Source organism: Sus scrofa, chromosome 15 (assembly GCF_054392235.1).
Source record: "Sus scrofa isolate SSC_HxYL_T2T_F1_AM1 chromosome 15, Sscrofa_HxYL_maternal_Yorkshire_Landrace_v2.0, whole genome shotgun sequence".
Classification (NCBI taxonomy): domain Eukaryota; kingdom Metazoa; phylum Chordata; class Mammalia; order Artiodactyla; family Suidae; genus Sus; species Sus scrofa.
The window spans coordinates 112004728-112025313 of record NC_139397.1 but is presented as its reverse complement, the minus strand read 5'-3'; the positions used below and the strand labels follow the sequence as shown (position 1 = coordinate 112025313).

The 20586-nt window shown below is 32.9% G+C and overlaps 1 protein-coding gene across 1 annotated transcript in view; it reads right to left on the bottom strand.

Annotated features, from left to right (window-relative positions):
* The window catches only part of LOC146396057 (uncharacterized), a 601997-nt gene that overhangs the window by 329481 nt on the left and 251930 nt on the right, over positions 1-20586 (bottom strand). Inside the window, exon 2 of the mRNA XM_084999108.1 lies at positions 9970-10022. Within this exon, the coding sequence (XP_084855234.1) occupies positions 9970-10022 (53 nt within the window). The remainder of the gene's footprint in view (positions 1-9969; positions 10023-20586) is intronic.

The following is a 20586-nucleotide window of genomic DNA, read 5'->3' as shown; positions in this document are numbered from 1 at the left end:
AATTCATTTTTAAATGATTATTTTTTTAAAGAATAATTAAAATCCAAATAATTGTAAAGCAATATTTGTCTTAAAAAGCCACATTAATAAACTAATGTTAATTTTTAAATAATTTGAATTTAGTCTCTTTTAAATTTATTTCTGCTCTGATCTTTACGATTTCTTTCCTTCTACCAACTTTGGGTATTATTCTTTCTCTAGTTGCTTTAGGAATAAGGTGAGGTTGTTTGAGATTTTTGTTTCCCTCTTAGAACTGTTTTTGCTACATAGCATAGGTTTTGGATTGCCATAATTTTTAATTTACTCGGTTGAATTATTAAGAACTCTTATGGTGACAGTTTTGAAAAAGCCTACATATAACAACTTACTAATGATGGTATGTAGGCTCCTATGTTTCTATTAAAATGATGTTATCAGTCATTTAATTACTTTAAATTTCCTGAAATGAGGGCAGTATTCAATTTAAAAGAATATAATGAAACCAACAGAACAGCAGTCATACACACAACTTCCTTTCATCTTTTGACAAGTCACTGAGGTTAGATATATGAAAATATATTAAAGCCTACAATTTAAAAACTTTTCCTCAAACTAGCAGAAAACCAATATGAAAGAAAAAACAAACAATCAGAAATCTGGAGGTATACAGGCATGTGCAGAAAAAACGTGATCCAAGCATTCACTTAACAAGGGTAGACACAAATGGACGCTACTTAAGTCAGTAAAAATATTGAGCTAGGGACTTTATAAAGAATTGCTAAAGACTGAGGATAGGGCTAGCATGAAAGTGTGAAGTACACAAATTTAAGGGAGTCTGTACCTCTGTGGATAGGCTCTTCCTCCATGAACCCCACAAGGCACTCACAGAGAAGTTCAAAGAAAATCCCAAAAGAGCTTCCTACGTGATGCAGGCTGAGGAAAACAAAAAGCAGCATTCAACAGGTTTAAGCTGAGTTCACTAGTGAAAACATTCTGCAGCTGGTTGATGGCAACAGTCTCTAATACTGAGGGAAGGGCTATATTAGGTGCTAACCCAGGCGTTACTTGTGGAGGAAGGGAAGAAAACATTGTGAAGTCTACTCTATCTGCCCTCTTGAACCAAGTTCTAGTGACTGCATAAAATTGAGGCTTAATATCAACGAATGATAGGGGACAATATCAAAGAATGTCCCCTTTCTGTGTCCCTCTCTACCAGTCTAACGTATCTGGTGGGAGAGCTGCAAGAAAAGTTCTCTCTTAAGAATGGCATAAGGCAGAAATCTAAGATAAGTAGGGAGACTTAAAGCTAAATGGGAAGCAAATTTTAAACAGTCCAATTTCTATGAGATTAAAAGAAATTCAAACTAAAGCCCTCATGGAAAGAAAGATATACTGATATCCAAGCAGAAACATGTTTAACTTACTTTATTTACTGTCCTACAAAGCGAGTCTAGCTTTCAACAAAATGGCTACAATACATACAAAAAGAAAGAAAAATTGTAGTGTGGAGAGACAAAGCAATTATCAGAACTGACATGGATATGACATAGGTGGAACTCAGAAACAATTTTTAAATAACAGTGGTAAAGACTATAATTGAAAAGGTAGATAACTTGCAAGATCAGATAGGTAATTTCAGTAAATAGATAATAACTCTAAGATTCAAATGAAGTGCTAAGAACAAAAGTACAGTAAACACAGATGGTGCCTTCTAAAGCACTCAGTAGACTCAACAGAGCTGAAGATAGCAGCATTGACTCAGAACACAGATCAAGATAAATTACTGAAATTAAAACACAAAAAGAGAACAGAGTGAGTGGAAAAGCATGGAACAGAGAATAAAAGCTATGTAAAATATATGAAGTGGTCTAATATATGTGTCATTCGAAACCCAGAAAGAGAACCACGAAAAATTAAATTGTGAAAATACAGTCGCTAATAATTTTCTAAAAGTAGTAGCAGAAACCAAACCACAAATTCAAGAGCTCAGAAAACAAAAGAATAAATAAATATTAAAATAAACAATAAATTTAAAAAGATACCCAGGCATATTATTTTCAAATTTTAGTAAGATAACAAGAAATAGAAAATCCTGAAAGCTGCCGGAGTACAAGATACAGTAACATGAAAGAAACAATCATATGAGTTACAGAGGTCTTATCAGAAGCCATGAAAGCAAGAAGACAAGTAACATTTTTAAAGTGGTGAAAGAAAAAAAAAATCAACTCAATATTCTGTACTCAGCAATAATATACTTGATAAGTGAAGGACAGATGAAGACTGAGGGAGTTCTTTTCCAGCAGTCCTACTTGATAAGAAATGATACATGAAAATTCTCAAACAAAAAATATATGATATAATAAGAAATATAAATCTATACAAAGAAGATGAAAAGCATTGGAAATTAAGAAAAGTAAACACATATTTTCTTAATTTTCTTCTAAAAGCAAAAAACTTTTTCTCATTCCTGGTGGCCGAATGGGTTAAGGATCTGGTATTGTCACCACTGTGGCTCAGGTCACTGCTGAAACATAGGTTTGATACCAGGTCCAAGAAATTCTGTGCGCCATGGGTAAAATCAAAAAATAAAATAAAAGAATATAAAAGCAAGATATTAACAATATGTGTTTAGAGAACACTAAAATGAAATATTTTTAACAGCAGAGTACAAAAGGAATAGATTGGAAAAGGTAAAGTTCTCATATTACACATGAAGTGGTACAATATTATTTGAAGTTAGTGGCCCCTTATTTAAATTATATTTGTAATTACATATTGTTAATGGAGAACATAAGTGAAATTATAAAAAATTCACAAAGCATAAAAATATAAAAAGAAAAAATATAAAGAGATAAGGGCTTTAATCAAAACATATCAATAATAAATTTTGTGACTATTTTAAGTACATCATTAAAAAATTAAGAGGTAATAGAATAAAAAAGGAAGATACATGATCTTCTGTTTATAAGGAAACATTTTAAATATAAATACTTCAATAGGTGAAAAGAAACAACAAAGAATAAAACATTCACAAATCAAAATTAAGCTATATTAAATTCAGATAACATAGACATTAAACCAAGGAAAATACAAGAATATAGAAGGACAGTAAGTAATAATAAAGGGGTCAATTTCGGGGGAAAAAAATCTAGTAATGGTAGATGTGCATGCACCAAAAACAGAGGTCCCCCCAAAAAAAGATGTAAAATATGTCAGATCTAACAATGGAAATAGATACATCCATAATTATAGTTTGAGACTTCAATATTCATTTCTCAGTAACTGATAGAAAAATTAAGGAGAAAGTTAGTGAAGTTGTAGGTGATGGAACCACAACTATTAACAAGTTTGATTTGATATTTATAGAACATTCTATCTAACAACTGCAGAATGTTTTCATCTTAAGAACACAAGAATGTGTTAATCACATGGAGCATTCATTAAGATGCCATCTCTGAGTTATAACAGAAACATCAACAGTTTTATTTTTATTTTTATTTTTATTTATTTATTTGTTTATTTTTTGGTCTTTTTGCTATTTCTTGGGCCGCTCCAGCGGCATATGGAGGTTCCCAGGCTAGGGGTCGAATCAGAGCTGTAGCCACCAGCCTACGCCAGAGCCACAGCAATGCAGGATCCCAGCCGCGTCTGCAACCTACACCACAGCTCACGGCCACGCCAGATCATTAACCCACTGAACAAGGGCAGGGACTGAACCCGCAACCTCATGGTTCCTAGTCGGATTTGTTAACCACTGCACCACGACGGGAACTCCCCAGTTTTTTAAATATATGATTTATATAATGTATAATCTGAGATCATAATAGAATTAAAATGTTAAGGAGTTTCCACTATGGCTCATTGGGTTAAGAATCAAACTAGTATCCATGAGGATTTAGGTTCTATCCCTGGCCTCATTCAGTGGGTTAAGCCTCTGGCATTGTCACACGCTGCGGAGTAGGCTGCAGATATGGACTGGATCTTGCGTGGCTGTGGCTGTGGCATAGGCCAGCAGCTGCAGCTCTTATTCGAACCCTAGGCTGGGAACTTCTATATGCCGCAAGTGTGGCCCTAAAAAGAAAAAAAAAAAAATCTTAACGAAGAAAATCTGAAAACAAAGATTTTTTTTATGAATTTTTGCTTTCCCCAGACCTAGTAGAGGTCCTGAAAGACATATATTTTTAACTGAACCCTGAATATCTCAAACGACCTCAACCAAAAATCAAGTGTGCATATATATTGATTGTAATTGATATTCAGTGCTTGTAATTTTGTTTTGGAAAGCAACATATAAAATGAGAACATTTTAAATATATATTCTTAACATTTTTTAAAATTTCCTCAGTTCTTTCTTGGAAATTTAATATAATTGTATATTCTATGCTCAAGTTACTCAATAAAAGAAAAACAGAAACAGATAAATGCCCTGTTATTTTGTCTAACTTATGGGTAGTATTCAGAACTTACATAACTTATTAAAACAGGTCATTTAAATGTTCTATGTAGTCAAAAAAATTTAGTACTCTTAAAATTGATACCATTTTGTTATTTTATAAGCAGTAGTGATGCAAGCTTTGGTAAAGTTCTAGCAAATGCACTTGTAAAAAGATACATTTCTACTACAGCAATAAGAGGTAATTAGCTGATTCAAAGGTAACAGTGATATTTTCTTTCTGAGACTGAATAAATGTTGATACTTGAGATTATTGTGTGATCTGAATGTAAAACTTATTAGATTTTAATTGATGTTATGTAAATATGAAAAGCATGACATACCTTATTTAGTTCAAGTATGTCTCTTGCAAGAATAACATTTTAACAAAATCAAATTTAATACTGAACATTAATCATAAGTATTTTCAAAAATCATTTTACTAATTAAAAACAAATATTTACTAATATTTAATTAATGTATATGTTTACTTTGTTTAAAAATGCTTCACAGTAGTCTAAAGTGCCCTTGGTTACAGGAATAGCCAACTGATCCATCTTCTATTCATTTAAAAACATATCGATAATTTGATATGATTCAATAGGTAAAGAAAGAAAAAAAAGCTAAATCAGCATATAAGCTTTTATTTTGTTAAATTAGTCTTTAGAGTAATGTATATTACTTTATTTGGTATATTAGAGAAATCAAGAGATGATACTGCTCTGAAAATTGGTTAGTTTTGCACATGATGATTTGAGGCTTCATTTAACATTAACGGCCTCCATTCTTTTTTATTGTTTTTTTTTTTTTTTGTCTTTTTTTTTTTTAGAGCCTCACTTGCAGCATATGGAGGTTCCCCTGCTAGGAATCTCATTGGAGCTACAGCTGTCGGCCTATGCCAGAGCCACAGCAACACATCTGCCACCTACACCATAGCTCACGGCAACGCGGGATCCTTAACCCACTGAGCAAGGCCAGGGATAGAACCCGCAACCTCACGGTTCCTAGTTGGATTCGTTTCTGCTGCGCCACGATGGGAACTCCTGCCTCCATTCTTGAGGTAAGAATTTTGAAATGTTGACCCTCAATCTGTAAGCCTTTGTCCAAGGGTGTTTACTGGCACTTTCTTTATGATCAGCCCCTTCCATCAACAGGCAGAGAGCCTATATTATGAATACTCTACCTGGGTGTAAGGTAAAGTGAAGATGAAGGAAGACAACATGTGTCACAGCCTTATTTACCACACAGTTGAAAGAAAGATCCTTTCTATAGGACACCCATTAAAAGGGCCTGTGCTATAAAATACCTTGATATGGAAATACACAGGGTGCTAGGAAAAGAAATATCCACAATTTAGGATTAAATTTCCCCATGCCATGAGTCCCCAGTGTTTTTTTTTAACTTTTATTCCTGTGAACACCTTGATTGCATGATCACAAATTTTAGTTGTCACTAAATTAGATAACTCTTTAACATTTGATTTAAATTAGTGCTTCAGACTATAACTATGCATATATGTATCTCCCTCAACATAGACACTGACAGTTTACTACAATATTTTAACTCTTGATTGAAACAAATATATCAATTCAGTACCTATGGGGATATTTTTCCCTCCCACTTCAAAATTTATTTACAGTTATTTCATAAATAGAGTTTGAAAATGCATGATACAAGTAAAGAAAAAAGAAAAAACATATAGTACATATTTCCATATGTAAATATATGTATATAATTGAATTGAATATATACATAAACAAATTTAATAACTTTCTCGAATTATTAATAGCCATCATAGAGATATAGTTAGTCATTGATATCTGTAAAGCTAATATTTAAATGATCTAAAAATCCTATTTTTCATAAGTAAAGGGAAAAAAGTTTTTTTTGGAGCTTATTTTTAGGTTAAATGTCAATGATTGATCTAGATATTTGGAGAATTGAAAATTGCTCTTGAATTTAAAAATAAACTATTCACATATGATCTATTACATACAATTGTCATTTATAATGCATAAGACAATATATTTGCAATACATTTTTGTTAGCAACATCAATCCTTCATATGAAAGAAAAGTAAAGGTAAAACCAATATTTAAAGTTTAATATGATCAATTTTGAATATAAAGCATTTAAAATTAATTATATATAAGCACTTAAATGAGAATTTACATAATATACTACTCTTATTTTTATCCTGTTTTTAAATTGAACTAATATTTTCAAAATAATTTAAAAATTTTGCATTGTTATAAAAATGATATTAAGATATGCAGTAGTACTCACCTATGCAAATAATGTGAAGGAAAGTTTTTCAATTATAAATATTGAACATACCAGAGGCAGAATATTAATTTTACTATGTTCCTCATTCTCCTAAGATCAATCAATCTAATAATATTCATTAGGTTTGTTTTTTAATTCAAATGCTAGAAACACAATTAGAAGATGCTGACCATAATCATTTCTGAATGATTAAGAAAATTTCAATAGGCAGGATGTAAAAAAGAATTTCAAAATATCCTTGTACAGGCCTTTGGAAAATATCAAATTAATTCAATAAAAATAATAGCATTTGGATAGAACTATATATATATATACATATATATATATATATTCAACTTTTCCCCTTCACTAAGGATATCCCTAAGTATACAGAAATGCCTAGATACTTTTGGTTGAAGTATTTAACTGTAAAAGTCTGAAAGAAACTTATAAAAGGAAGAAACTGGTAGCTTATGTCCATCAGTATATTTATAGATCCTTTATGCAGGAAATAGGCTATAGTTGGAAACATATCAAAAATTTTAAATCTATTATGACTGGTATTTGTTTTAAATAATCTACATTAATTAATTTAAATTCCATTTATAGAGTCAAATAAATATTTAAAACAAAATAGATAAAATCTGGAACTATACAGTAAATATAAAGTATATTAGATATAATGTAATGACTGACTATAGAAAAATGGTATTTAAACCATAAATTTTTCTTAATAATAGAACATGCTGCTGATAATGCAAAGAAAAAAGAAAAACATATGAAACACATATTCTATATTTATGAGCAGAAAAAATTTATATTAAGTTCTAAAGTTATAAATATGCTATATTTTCCTATACTTATATTTCTTTGTTCTGTTGTTAAGGCTCTTAGTACTATATATATATACAGTACTTATACATATATAATTTACTAAATGGTTTACTAAAATTATAAACTAAGATTATTTATTAAAATTTATTTATGTCAGGCTGTTTCCCACACTGTGTGCCCTGTGTCTGATTCCCAATAAAAGAGGAAAGTGAAAAAGAAAATCAATCAATAAATAAAGTTAATGTGGAACATAGTCACATCTAGATAGATGAGATTCTTCTTCTATTAAAATTATTTCTAATGCTTGTAAAAATGCTTTCTTCTATAGAATTATTTCTGACCCATAGAGGCCCTTGTCTGAAAAAATGTATCTGGAATAATACCTTGAAAAAAAAGTAAATAGATTTTTCAAAACAAGTAAAAAGGCCACAAAGTATTACAAATTTCCAATTTAATAAATTTTGGAAAATGAAATGTAAAATTACTTGGCTTGTAAAATCAGAATTTATAATTATCTGTGTATAATTAAAAAGACAAATTACAGGACCGTTTTGATTACAAATCAAAGTAATTCTAATGGTTGCAATATCACTTTCCCACTCCCCAGTGAGATTATAGTTGTTAAAAGATCACACTCCTTCATCTCCTCCTACGACAATGGTTTTACACCAACGTCACATCACGTATAGCAGGCACATCTTTCCTTTCACAGAGCTTAGCAAGGTGATTTTTTGTGCTATCTCTTCATCTATCTATCTATATTATAATATGCAAATAATTTTATTTTACTACCCAGATAGAATAGACTAATTTATTTTCATTTTCTTCAGGTATCATTGAAGCTTATCATGCTAGTAGTTTTAGGTTTTTTTTTTTTTTTTAAGTTTTTAGGCTTTTTTTTTTAAATGAGGTAGCTGTAATTAATTATCTTATGCTAAATCTTTAAAAGAGTAAGATTTAGGGATAAATGTGTATGTTCAGACCTATTCAGTGAAGTGTATGAATTTTCAAATTATTATTAAATAATTTAAAACTTACTACACTTAAAATGTTACGGTATTTGATGAATAAAGCTATTTTTGGAATAAAAAAATTTTCTTGCTACATATATATCATAATATGCAAATAATTTTAGTAAATAATTCATATCTTAATCATTGCTTCTTACAGTGTTCTTTTTCAATGTTGTACTGAGATATTACTATCTTCTATTAGGATGATTTCAGCTACTAAAAGGGATATAATAGCACCATTTATGTTAAAGGGCATGCATCTGAACTGATTCTTAAATTCAATGATGACGTTCAGAACCAGGTTCTTTTATATTAGTTGCCTGAGTAATACCCATTATATTAGAGGATGTTTCTTCCCCCTTTTATTCATAAAATAGCTGCCAATAGCAGCTATTAATATCCTTCCTTGGTGATGTACAATTAGAAAGAGAGAATCACTTCCTATGGCTTCTTTCCTGAAACTCCATGTAAGACTCTCTTCCCTCATTGCTCGAATTTACTTAGGCCCATCCATCCCTCACTGATTTACTAATTAAATGATATTCATTAAACTCCGGGCTTTATTCTTTAAGCCAAGAATATAAAAGTGGCAAAATATAATTTCTCGGTTCATGGAATTTACTGTTTGAGGGAAATCACATAATTTAAAATATGTATAATATAACACTAAATAGTGATAGGTACAATAAAGATGGTGAGAGAAAAATAGGAGGCATTCCATAGTGACAAGCATAAGGAATGCTTTTCTGGAAGGCTATCACAGACAACCACTCTGAAAAAGCAATCATTTGGAGGCCAAATGGAGCCAAGTGAACCATTGAGAAGACACTGATTCCTTATCCACTCTGAAGTAAAGAATTCTGGGAACTTCTTGTCTCAATGATACCTAAAATATAAATCAAGTCACACATGTCCCTGTACATTAAAAGGACTCAGTAGGACACTTCTTATTCCCTTTCAAGTTCCAAACACTATCTATGGTGATCTAATCATTTCACTTCACAAGTTACATAATGTTAGATGCAACATTCACCTCCCTTACTTAACAGCCTCAGGCTACAGAGCAATAGAATGACTCGCTTAAACAAGTTAAACTTCAATCTAATTAAACACATTCCATTTCAGCATCAATCTAATATCAAAGGTGAATTGTAATAAAAAGTTTGACTCTATATTTGATGTTTGCTGACAAGTTTCAAGTACTGCCCCTTTAGCTTCCTTCTCACCTCATATCTTGTCAAACTAATAAAAAACTCCATTGCAAGTTCAAACCACTCAGTCGTGGCCAGTGTGGAAATTCTCACCTCAGCCTCACAAAGTAAGCTCGATAAAACTCAAGCCAGTATCTCTTCCCTACTCCCTGAAGATATTCTTCAGATCTGCTTAGGATCCTGCCTTTCTCTCCAAAAGAGAACCCCACTATACAAGTAATAAATCACCACATACCTTCTTGGTGCATGTAGACCTTATCCAGAATCAATCTTGTCTGGAGGATCCATCTGTGTCAAAAAATGAATATACATTAGACTGTTTTTATTACAGTTTACTCTATCCCATTTCCCAAATTGGACTTCTATATTTCTTTGTCACATTCAATTTTGACTTCTGAAAAAAATGTCATTTATTTTCATTGATGTCAATTTCCCCTTGATATAGTACATTCTTAAATACTTCTATATATGGTTTGCTCTAAAAAACAGTGTCACACAATGAATTGCTTATAAAATGAAATCATTAAACAAATTAAAACTCTTCAAAACTCTTCAATAATTTGATATTCCTCAGAGCATTTATGTTAGTCATATGCTTTAAATATACTGAAAATTTCTTTGTTTCATAGAATGTATTCCGCAAGATTTTATTTTCTTTTCTTTCTCTCCCTCTTTTTTTTTTTTTTTTTTTTTTTTTTTTTTTCTGGTTGCAGCTGCAGCATGTGGAAATTCCCAGACCAAGGACTGAACCAGCACCATAACAGTGACCTGAGCCACAGCAGTGGCAATATTGGATCCTTAACTTGCTGAGCCAAGGAACTCCAGGAACTCTTGTTATAAACTACAATTTTCTAAAACATTATATTTTTTCTTCCTGTTTTCTTATTTGAAATCTATTCCATATTTGTAATAAACACAAATTTTTTATAAGCCTTCAGGTGTCCTTGTTATTTCATATTTTGGTGTTCACAGAATGTTAATCATTTCAGAATAGGATTACCAAAGTATTTTTAATATATAGATTAAAAAAATCAGATAAAATTGATCATAAATAAATTTTGCTAAATTAGTACATTTTCTTTTCATACTATTCTCCAGTGAAGACTGCTATCCTTCCTAAACATAGCTAAACTTACACATATTAAATGAATTTAAAGGAAATAGTAATTCTTCTTTCATTATGTTTATTTTAATTAACCCAATGTTAGGCAATTATTCAATAAGATAAATTGCATGACTAATTGAAATATGAGTTTTGTTCTACTTTGTTTTGTTTGCTGAACTTTGTATAATTGTTCAGCACTTCAATATTCTGGGCAAAAATCCCTTTATTCAGGCAGGTGTCCCTTTCTGTCAGTAGAGACAATTACTAAACCAACTCTGTTCTGTGCACTGATTTTTCAGTGTATAAAATACTGTCATGGAAACAGATGGTAGTTATACCCTACCAGCAATAGAGCCATATCTATTTCTTCAGTAATTCCTCCTCTTTATTGAAAAAAAGAAAAAAAAATTCAGTATAGTTATAATAAAATCAGTATGTCTAAGTGCCCTCATGTGGGGAGAATTAATTGTCAATATTTTAATGTGAATATTAGATCAGGACCTAAAGAATCAGATTTAAGTTGACTTGTTTTAAATAATAACATTCATGACAATATAAGAAAATACTTACAATTATAAAACCATAAAATGTATTATATTTTTATTTTTCTACCATCTTTTACTCCTAGTTATTCTGATACAAAGAAATGTTTAGAGGAGAATCACAAACTGGAGACTCTTAAACTGTGGTAATAACAATGACCAGAGAGAGAAAAGAAAGCAGAAAAAATTTGTAAACATACTATTTTTAATTAGATATCTGTAAAGGCAAACATGAATTAGGGAAATGACAAAATATTGATTTAAAATAAATCTTACTGTTTCCTTTACAAAATATAATTTTTATAAGTGGTTATTTTTGTTTTTAAACTTGTCAACAGTTTAGTACAACGAGCCCAAGAAAAAATGTAGTATCTTCAGGATATATTAATATCTAAGCTTGAACATGAAAAGTGTTTTTAAAAAGTGATATTAGGAGTTCCCGTCGTGGTGCAGTGGTTAATGAATCAGACTGGGAACCATGAGGTTGCGGGTTGGATCCCTGGCCTTGCTCAGTGGGTTAATGATCCGGCGTTGCCCTGAGCTGTGGTGTAGGTTGCAGATATGGCTCAGATCTCACGTTGCTGTGGCTCTGGTGTAGACTGGTGGTACAGCTTTGATTAGACCCCTAGCCTGGGAACTCCATATGCTGCAGGAACAGCCCTAGAAAAAGGTAAAAAGACAAAAAAAAAAGTGATATTATAAAAATGAAAGTCCTTGAGCATATGCTGATAGATCATTTGTCTCTCATTTCATGTTGAAAGTAGATATTTAAAGGTTAGGGACATGATACATGATTTCCCCTAAAATTTCCATAAACATTTGACTTTTTTTTTTTCTGCCTTTTTTTAGGGCCACACTTGTGGCATGTGGAAGTTCCCAGGCTAGGGGGTCGAACTGGAGCTACAGCTGCCAGCCTTCGCAAGAGCCACAGCAACGCCAGATCCACAGCTACACCAGATCCAAGCTGCATCTCCAACCTACACCTCAGCTCACCACAACACTAGATCCTTAACCCAATGAGAAAGGCCAGGGATCCAACCCGCATCCACATGGATCCTAGTTGAGTTCGTTAACCACTGAGCCACGAAGGGAACTCCTTGACTTATTTTTAATCCCTTGATTTTGCTTCTGAATTTTTCCAAAAATAAAAATAAGAAATAAAAATTTAGACTGCATAAAGCAAGCAATAGTTCAGATGCCAAAATATAAGCCATAATTTTATTTATTTATTTATTTATTTATTTATTTTTTTGTCTTTTTGCTATTTCTTTGGGCCGCTCCCGCGGCATATGGAGGTTCCCAGGCTAGGGGTTGAATCGGAGCTGTAGCCACCGGCCTACGCCAGAGCCACAGCAACACGGGATCCGAGCCGTGTCTGCAACCTACACCACAGCTCACGGCAACGCCGGATCGTTAACCCACTGAGCAAGGGCAGGGACCGAACCCGCAACCTCATGGTTCCTAGTCGGATTCGGTAACCACTGCGCCACGACGGGAACTCCAAGCCATAATTTTAAAAGTGTTTTATGTTTAAGGGATTTGGAAACATAAAACTCATTGGAGTATTTCCATATGCAATGTTAAGACTTTTAGAGATTATCTCAATGTAATGTGTACTCGCCTAGGAGCCTACAGATGCTGGTAGGTCCTGTTTATACCTATTTCTTTTAATCCTCCCAGAATCCATTTAACTAAGTATTGCCATTCTTATTTAACTCACATGGACATTGATGTTTAGAGAATTTAATTGCTCCTCCATTTTAAAAAGATTCCCCCCAGTAACAAAATTCCACCTAGGCATAATAGGTAGTGTGAGGCTGGAATTCAGAGCTCCTGAGTCCCCTGATGTCTTTCCAGCAGTTCGGCTTCTCTGTGAGGAGCCTAGTTTTCTCTGGTCTACTTAACAACCAGGTTTGACTAGATACATTAGTTCTTATCAATTCCATATTAATTCCCCAATCTATCAGACATTTTAAACTGATATATTACTTATATGTTCTGAATTAGAATTCCTCCTCCAAGTCGTCTCAATAAATTGCTGGATCAGATATGTCCACATATCTCTAGTTTTGCTTATATCTCCCATGCCTGACCTTAACCTAAATACCAACACATCCCAAAAGTCTAGAGCTGGGACCAAACAAACAGCATGAGTGTGTTATAATAACATTTATTGCTCCATTTTGAAGGGAACTGTACTGTGAAAAAATTAAATACAAGAAAGTAGTAAATATAGTATAACAGGGACTCAAGAATTTTTCACCTATTTTGCCACATTTATTTTTTTCACTTCCTCATTCTTTCCCTGAACCCCATACAATGGTGAAAGCAAACTACAATTGAGTTATGGTGATTGAATAGTGTCTCTACTCCCACAAAAATTCCTTAGTTGCAAAAAATATTAGGTCCTCCTCAAGAAAAACTTTGTATATATAAATGCCTATAACTATTTGTAATTTGTAAAATGTCATAAAAGAGGTAGCTAAACTTTGAAGAGAATGAAACAAGGTGCTGAGTATTTACTTGAGATTATATTCAATATAAATAAATGTCCCATTGGTTTTATGTCTTTTATATAGCCTTTGGCAATCATTTTAAAAGAAGATAACTTAATAGGTGATAAATTTTTACAGACTTATTTATAAAGAGGTAAATATTAAATTACTACACACACTAATGGAAAATGTTGATGACCTTGTTTCATTGATGCTTTCTTGGAACGCTGGAGTATTTTGTTTTCTTTATAAAGAAAATATATTAAATCAGCTTTCTGTTAGAAATGAAGTATGAAATAAAAAGGAAATTGAAATTGAAAAGTTTCACTTGACCTCTCTAAACCATTTATATGTCAGCAATCAAATTTATTTTCATGTGGGCACAAGTGTTTTTTAAAAAATTAAGCAAGAATTCATCATGTGGTGAAACTCTCTACCATCCAAGAAACCACAAGAATATCTGGACCCTAAGAATTACTTGCAAAACATTATGACTAAATAACTAAAAACAATTGGTTAACAGTTTTTATTGTTCCGGTACTAAAGAATTTAAAATAAAACATAATTTTCCAAATTTCTCACTCTTTTTACACAGGAAATAAAAAAGTCCTCAGTGACAGAACAATTAAAACTCACATTTGCAGAGAACAAGACAGTTTGGGGAGAGCTAGAAACAGTCATATTGACTTTTTTCTTAAAAAACAAATCAGCTGAGGAAATTCCCTTGTGGTATATAGCAGGCTAAGGATCCAGAGTTGTCACTACAGTGGCTCGGTTCACAGCTGTGACCTGGGTTCAATCCCTGGCCTGGGAACTTCCACATGCTACAAGAACAGCCAGAAAAACCTAAACAAAACCAGCTTTTGTAAGTATTTTTCTCAGGGTAAAAAAATGAACTACAAAAATAACCACGAGTTGAATTAAATATCAAATCAACAAATTACCACAAATGGGTGGCAATAACTAATCATATAAAATTTGATTTACTAAATATTTTAGAGAATATCAAAGAATTACCTCATACTAGAAAAAAGATTACTCGAAAGTGTGAAAAAGAAACTAATGAAGTCATTTTCAGTGCACTGCCCACTGTTTTGAAGTGAATAATGTTAAATGTTAAAAGTATTTGGGGCATAATCCTCAAGTATATATTTTACTTCCAAAGAAATGCATTTAGAGAATTTTTCCTACTATGCAGTCACAAAAGTGTATATATGTACCCGTATAGGTACATATATGTATGTGACATATATAGATGATAGGTAGATAGATAGGGAAAGAGTTATAGAGATAGACACCCAGTTTCATTTCACTTAATGGTGAAACATTCAAATGAATGTGATGTCATAAATATTTCAGGCAGTTTATTAATTCATTTTATTCCCAACTAAGAAGAAACAAGTTTTGCCATAGACTGAATTCAGTATTTTTCCCCTTTCATGTAATTTGTGTGTGTGTGTGTAATATGAACTGGCCGAGAATGGATTTATTAGAAACAGGTAAGTAAACTCTAGGATGATGAATTAGGCAAGAAATGTACACATGTCAAAATTAAGGGTGCAAGATGTAAGGTTAAAGAAGTGGGTTTCATTCATTAGTGTGCTAGAGCTGGCTTATATTACCTTGTGAGAAATAATGTTCATATCTCTTCCCATCTCAGTATTTAGTGAGGTAGCTTGAAATCTGCCATCAGAGTATCTGGAGCAGAAATGTCAGTAAACTACAAAATCAGGGACCTTTCCAAACTATCCCCCACTCACACCCCAGACAGCTGGTTGTTAAACATTTACCAGCACACCAGTGATATAATCCAGCCTCTGTCTTTTTTTAGTATGGAAATTGCACTAATTATTTTACTATTCTCTGCATCACTTTTTCCAATTATCAAATGAAAGTAGCAGTATTTATCTTATAGCAATTTAGGAAAAACTGACACAGATGCATTTTTTAAATCAACTGACATTCATTAGACCCTCAAAATTAGTTGATAGGTAAATTTAAATGGCCTTAATCACAAACAATTCAGAAGTCACTATTCCATCTTAAGACTATCGAGCATAACATGCTGAGGAAAAAAAAACTGCAGGATTTAATTCATAAATTGATATTAAAGATACAGCTATACAGTACATTCATGAATATATTGCTGTAATTCTAAGTGCTAGCCTAAAATTGACTGCAGTAAACAGTACTCAACAACAGAAAAAATATGTTTTGTAATTTAGCAGAAAGTCAGAACCCAAGTGATTAAATCAAAAGTTCTAAGGATTTATACTAGATTACCCCTCCCCCCATAAAATGAAATAACAGTTTTTTTCATTCATACATATGTTTTCCATGCAAGGACACTCAATGTCTATTACATATTAGGCAATACTCTGAATAGTAGTTATGCAATATATAAAATATTAATGTTTTGAAAAGCAAGGTCAAGTTATAGCATTTGGCATATAGAAAAAATAATAGCTAACATTTTTGTATGACTTTTTTATTTATTAGATGCTACTCTAAATATATTACACCTGCTAATATTGCCCATTACAAGTGAGGAAAATAAAGTAGTAGAAAGATATTTAGAAGGTGGCAAGTTTTGGATACTATGTTAAAAGTAAGAAATTAATAACTCTAACTTTAAATCAATAGAATTAAATGTATAACCAAACACAAGTTTTCTGTTTTTGTTTCACCAACAATTGTAGATTCACATGCTCCTGTAAGAAATAAAAGACTTCAAGAGAGATGCCATATATCCTTCACTCAGTATCCCCCAATGTAACATCTTGCCTAAGTATGGTAAGACATCACAATCAGGAAATTGACACTGATACAATCCATACACCTTATTCATATTTCATCAGTCTAAATGCAAATGTCTGTGTGTATGTGTGTGTACTTAGTCCTATGTAGTTTTAAGATGTAGGCATTTTTGTGAGCACCATCAGAGTCAACATACAGAATAATTCTATTACAAGGATGGTTTTGGCTATTCTTTTATAGTCACAACCATATTTTTTCTGCCCTCTCTACCTAATCCCTAGCAATCACTAATCAGTTCTCTTAATTATTTTAAGAATAGCATATGAAGGGAATCACATACAAGTAAACATTTTTTAAATTACTCAATGTTTTGTTTTTTTTGTTTTTTTTTGTCTTTTCTAGGGCCGCTTCTGCGGCATATGGAGGTTCCCAGGCTAAGGGTTGAATTAGAGCTGTAGCCACCGGCCTATGCCAGAGCCACAGCAACGCAGGATCCGAGCCACATCTGCAAACTTCACCACAGCTCACAGCAACACCAGGTCCTTAACCCACTGAGCAAGGCCAGGGATGGAACCCACAACATCATGGTTCCTAGTCGGATTCGTTAACTACTGCACCAAAATGGGAACTCCTAATCAATGAATTTTATTACATTATAGTTGTGCAGTGATAATCAAAGCCAAATTTTAGAGCATTTCCATCCCAAACTCCCAGTGCATCCTCCCACCCCCCAACCTTTCTCATTTGGAAACCATAAGTTTTTCAAAGCCTGTGAGTCAGTATCTGTTCTGCAAAGTTCATTGTGTCCTTTTTTTAGATTCCACATGTAACTGATAGCATGTGATGTTGGTGCCTGACTCTGATTTCATTTAGCATGGTGATATCTAGGTCCATACATGTTGCTACAAATGCCAGTATCTCTTTCTTTTAATGGCTGAGTAATATCCCATTATGTATATGCACCACATCTTCTTTATTCACTCCTCTGTCAATGGACATTTAGGTTGTTTCCATGTCTTGGCTATTGTGTATAGTGCTGCAATGAACATTGGAGTACATGTATCTTTTTGAGTCACAGTTTTCTCTGGATAGATGCCCAGGAGTGGGGTTGCTGGATCAAATGGTAATCTATTTTTAGTTTTCTCAGGCATGTCCATACTGTTTCCCACAGTGGTGGCACCAATTTACACTTCCACCAACAGTGTAATAGGGTTCCTTTTTTACCATACCCTCTCCAACCTTTATTGTTTGTAGACTTTTTGATGATGGCCATTCTGGCTGGTGTATGGTGGAACCTCATAGTGGTTTTGATGTGCATCTCTCTAATAATGAGTGCTACTGAACAGCTTTTCACTTGTTTTATGGCCATCCGTATGTCTTCTTTGGAGACTTGTCTGTTTAGATCTTCTGCCCATTTTTTGACAGGGTTGTTTGGTTTTTTTGGGTATTGAGCTGCAGAAGGTGTTTATAAATTTTGGAGATTAACCCCATCGGTGGCTACATTTGCAAATATTTTCTCCCATTCTGTGGGGTTTTGTTTTGTTTAGGGTTTCCTTGGCTGTGCAGAAACTTTTAAGTTTAATTAAGTCCCATTTGTTTATTTTTGTTTTCATTGTCATTACTCTAAGAGGTGGATCTGAGAAGATATTGCTGTGGCTTATGTCAGAGAGTGTTTGGCCTATGTTTTTCTCTAAGAGTTTTATAGTTACTGGTCTTACATTTAGGTCTTTAATGCATTTTGAGTTTATTTTTGTGTATGGTGTTAGGAAGTGTTCTAATTTCATTCTTTTCCATGTGGCTGTCCATTTTCCCCAGCACCACTTATTAAACAGGCTCTCTTTTCTCCATTGTATATTCTTCCGTCCTTTATCATGGATTTGTTGACTGTAGGTGCATAGGTTTAAATCTGGGATTTCTATCCTGTTCCACTGATCTATATTTCTGTTTTGGTGCCATAGTACCATATGGTTTTGATGACTGTAGCTATGTAGTATAGTGTGAAGTCAGGGAGAATGATTCCTCCAGCTCCATTTTTCTTCTCAGGATGGCTTTGTCTATTCTGGGTCTTTTGTGCTTCCAAACAAACTTTAAAATATTTTGCTCTACTTTTGTGAAAAATGTCCTTGGTAATTTGATAGGGATTGCATTGAATCTGCAGATTGCCTTGGGTAGTATAGACATTTTGATAATATTGACTCTTCCAATCCAAGAGCATGGTATGTCTTTCCATCTGTTTGTGTCATCCTTGATTTCTTTCATCAGTGTCTTATACTTTTCAGAGTATAGGTCTTTTGTCTCTTTAGGTAGGTTTATTCCTAAGTATTTTATTCTTTTGGATGTGATGGTAAATGGGATTGTTTCCCTAAAATCTCCTCCTGATCTTTTGTGGTTAGCATACAGAAATGTAGTCAGTTTCTGTGTATTAATTTTGTATCTTGTGCATCTGCCAAATTTATTGATGAGCTCTAATAGTTTTCTGGTAGCATCTTTAGTATTTTCTAGGTATAGTATTATGTCTTCTGCAAACAGTAATAGTTTTACTTCTTCCTTTCCAATTTGGATTCCTTTTATTTCCTTTTCTTCTCTGATTTCTGTGGCCAGGACTTCCAAAACTATGTTGAATAGTACTGGCAAGAGTGGACATCCTTATCTTGGTGGGAATTCTTTCAGCTTTTCACCATTGAGAATGGTGTTAGCTGTGGGCTTGTCATATACGGCTTTCATTATGTTGAGGTAGTTTCCCTCTATGCCCACTTTCTGAAGGGCTTTTCTGAGAAATGGCACTGGATTTCATCAAAGGCTTTTTCCTCATCTATTGAGAGGATTGTATGCTTTTTATTCTTCAGTTTGTTAATGTGGTGTATCACACTGAATGATTTGCGGATATTGAAGAATCTTTGCATCCCTGGGATAAATCCCACTTGAATCATGATATACAATCCTTTTAAAGGTATTGCTGGATTCAGTTTGCAAGTATTTTGTTGAGGATTTTTGCCTCTGTATTCATCAGTGAAATTGGCCTGTAATTTTTTTTTTTTTTTGGTGGTATCTTTGTCTGTTTTGGGCATGAGGAATGAGTTTGGGAGTGTCCCTTCATCTGAAATTTTTTGGAACAGTTTCAGAAGGATAGGTGTAAGCTCTTCTGTAAATGTTTGATAGAATTCACCTGTGAAGCCATCTGGTCATGGACTTTTCTTTCTTGGAAGGTTTTTAATCACAGTTTCAATCTCAGTACTTGTGATGCATCTGTTTCTCTTTTCTATTTCATCTTGGTTTAGTCTTGGAAGATTGTACTTTTCTAAGAATTTGTTTGTTTCTTCTAGGTGGTCTGTTTTATTGGCATATATTTGCATGTAGCAGTCTCTTATGATCCTTTGTATTTCTGTGATGTCCATTGTAACTCCATTTTCATTTCTAATTTTATTGATTTGAGTCCTCTCTTTTTTTTCTTGATAGGCCTGGCTAAGTGTTTATCAATTTTGTTGATCTTTTCAAAGAACCAGCTTTTAGTTTCATTGATCTTTGCTATGGTTTTCTTCATTTCTATTTCATTGATTTCTGCTCTGATCTTTATGATTTCTTTCCTTCTGTCAACTTTAGGTCTTGTCTTTTTTTCTCTCTCTAGCTGCTTTAGATGTAAAGTTAGGTTGTTTATTTGAGCTTTTTCTTATTTCCTGAGGTAGGCTTGTATTGCTAAAAACTTCCTTCTTAGAACTGCTTTTGCTGCATCCCATAGGTTTTGGAGTGTTATATCTTTGTTGTCATTTGCTTCTAGGTATTTTTAAATTTCCTCTTTGATTTCTTCAGTGATCCATTAGTTGTTTAGCAGTATGTATTTTAGTCTCCATGTGTTTGTGTTTTTTTTACATTTTTTTTTACCTTGTTGATTTCCAATCATATAGCTTTGTTGTCAGAAAAGATGCTTGATATGATTTCAGTTTTCTTAAAGTAAC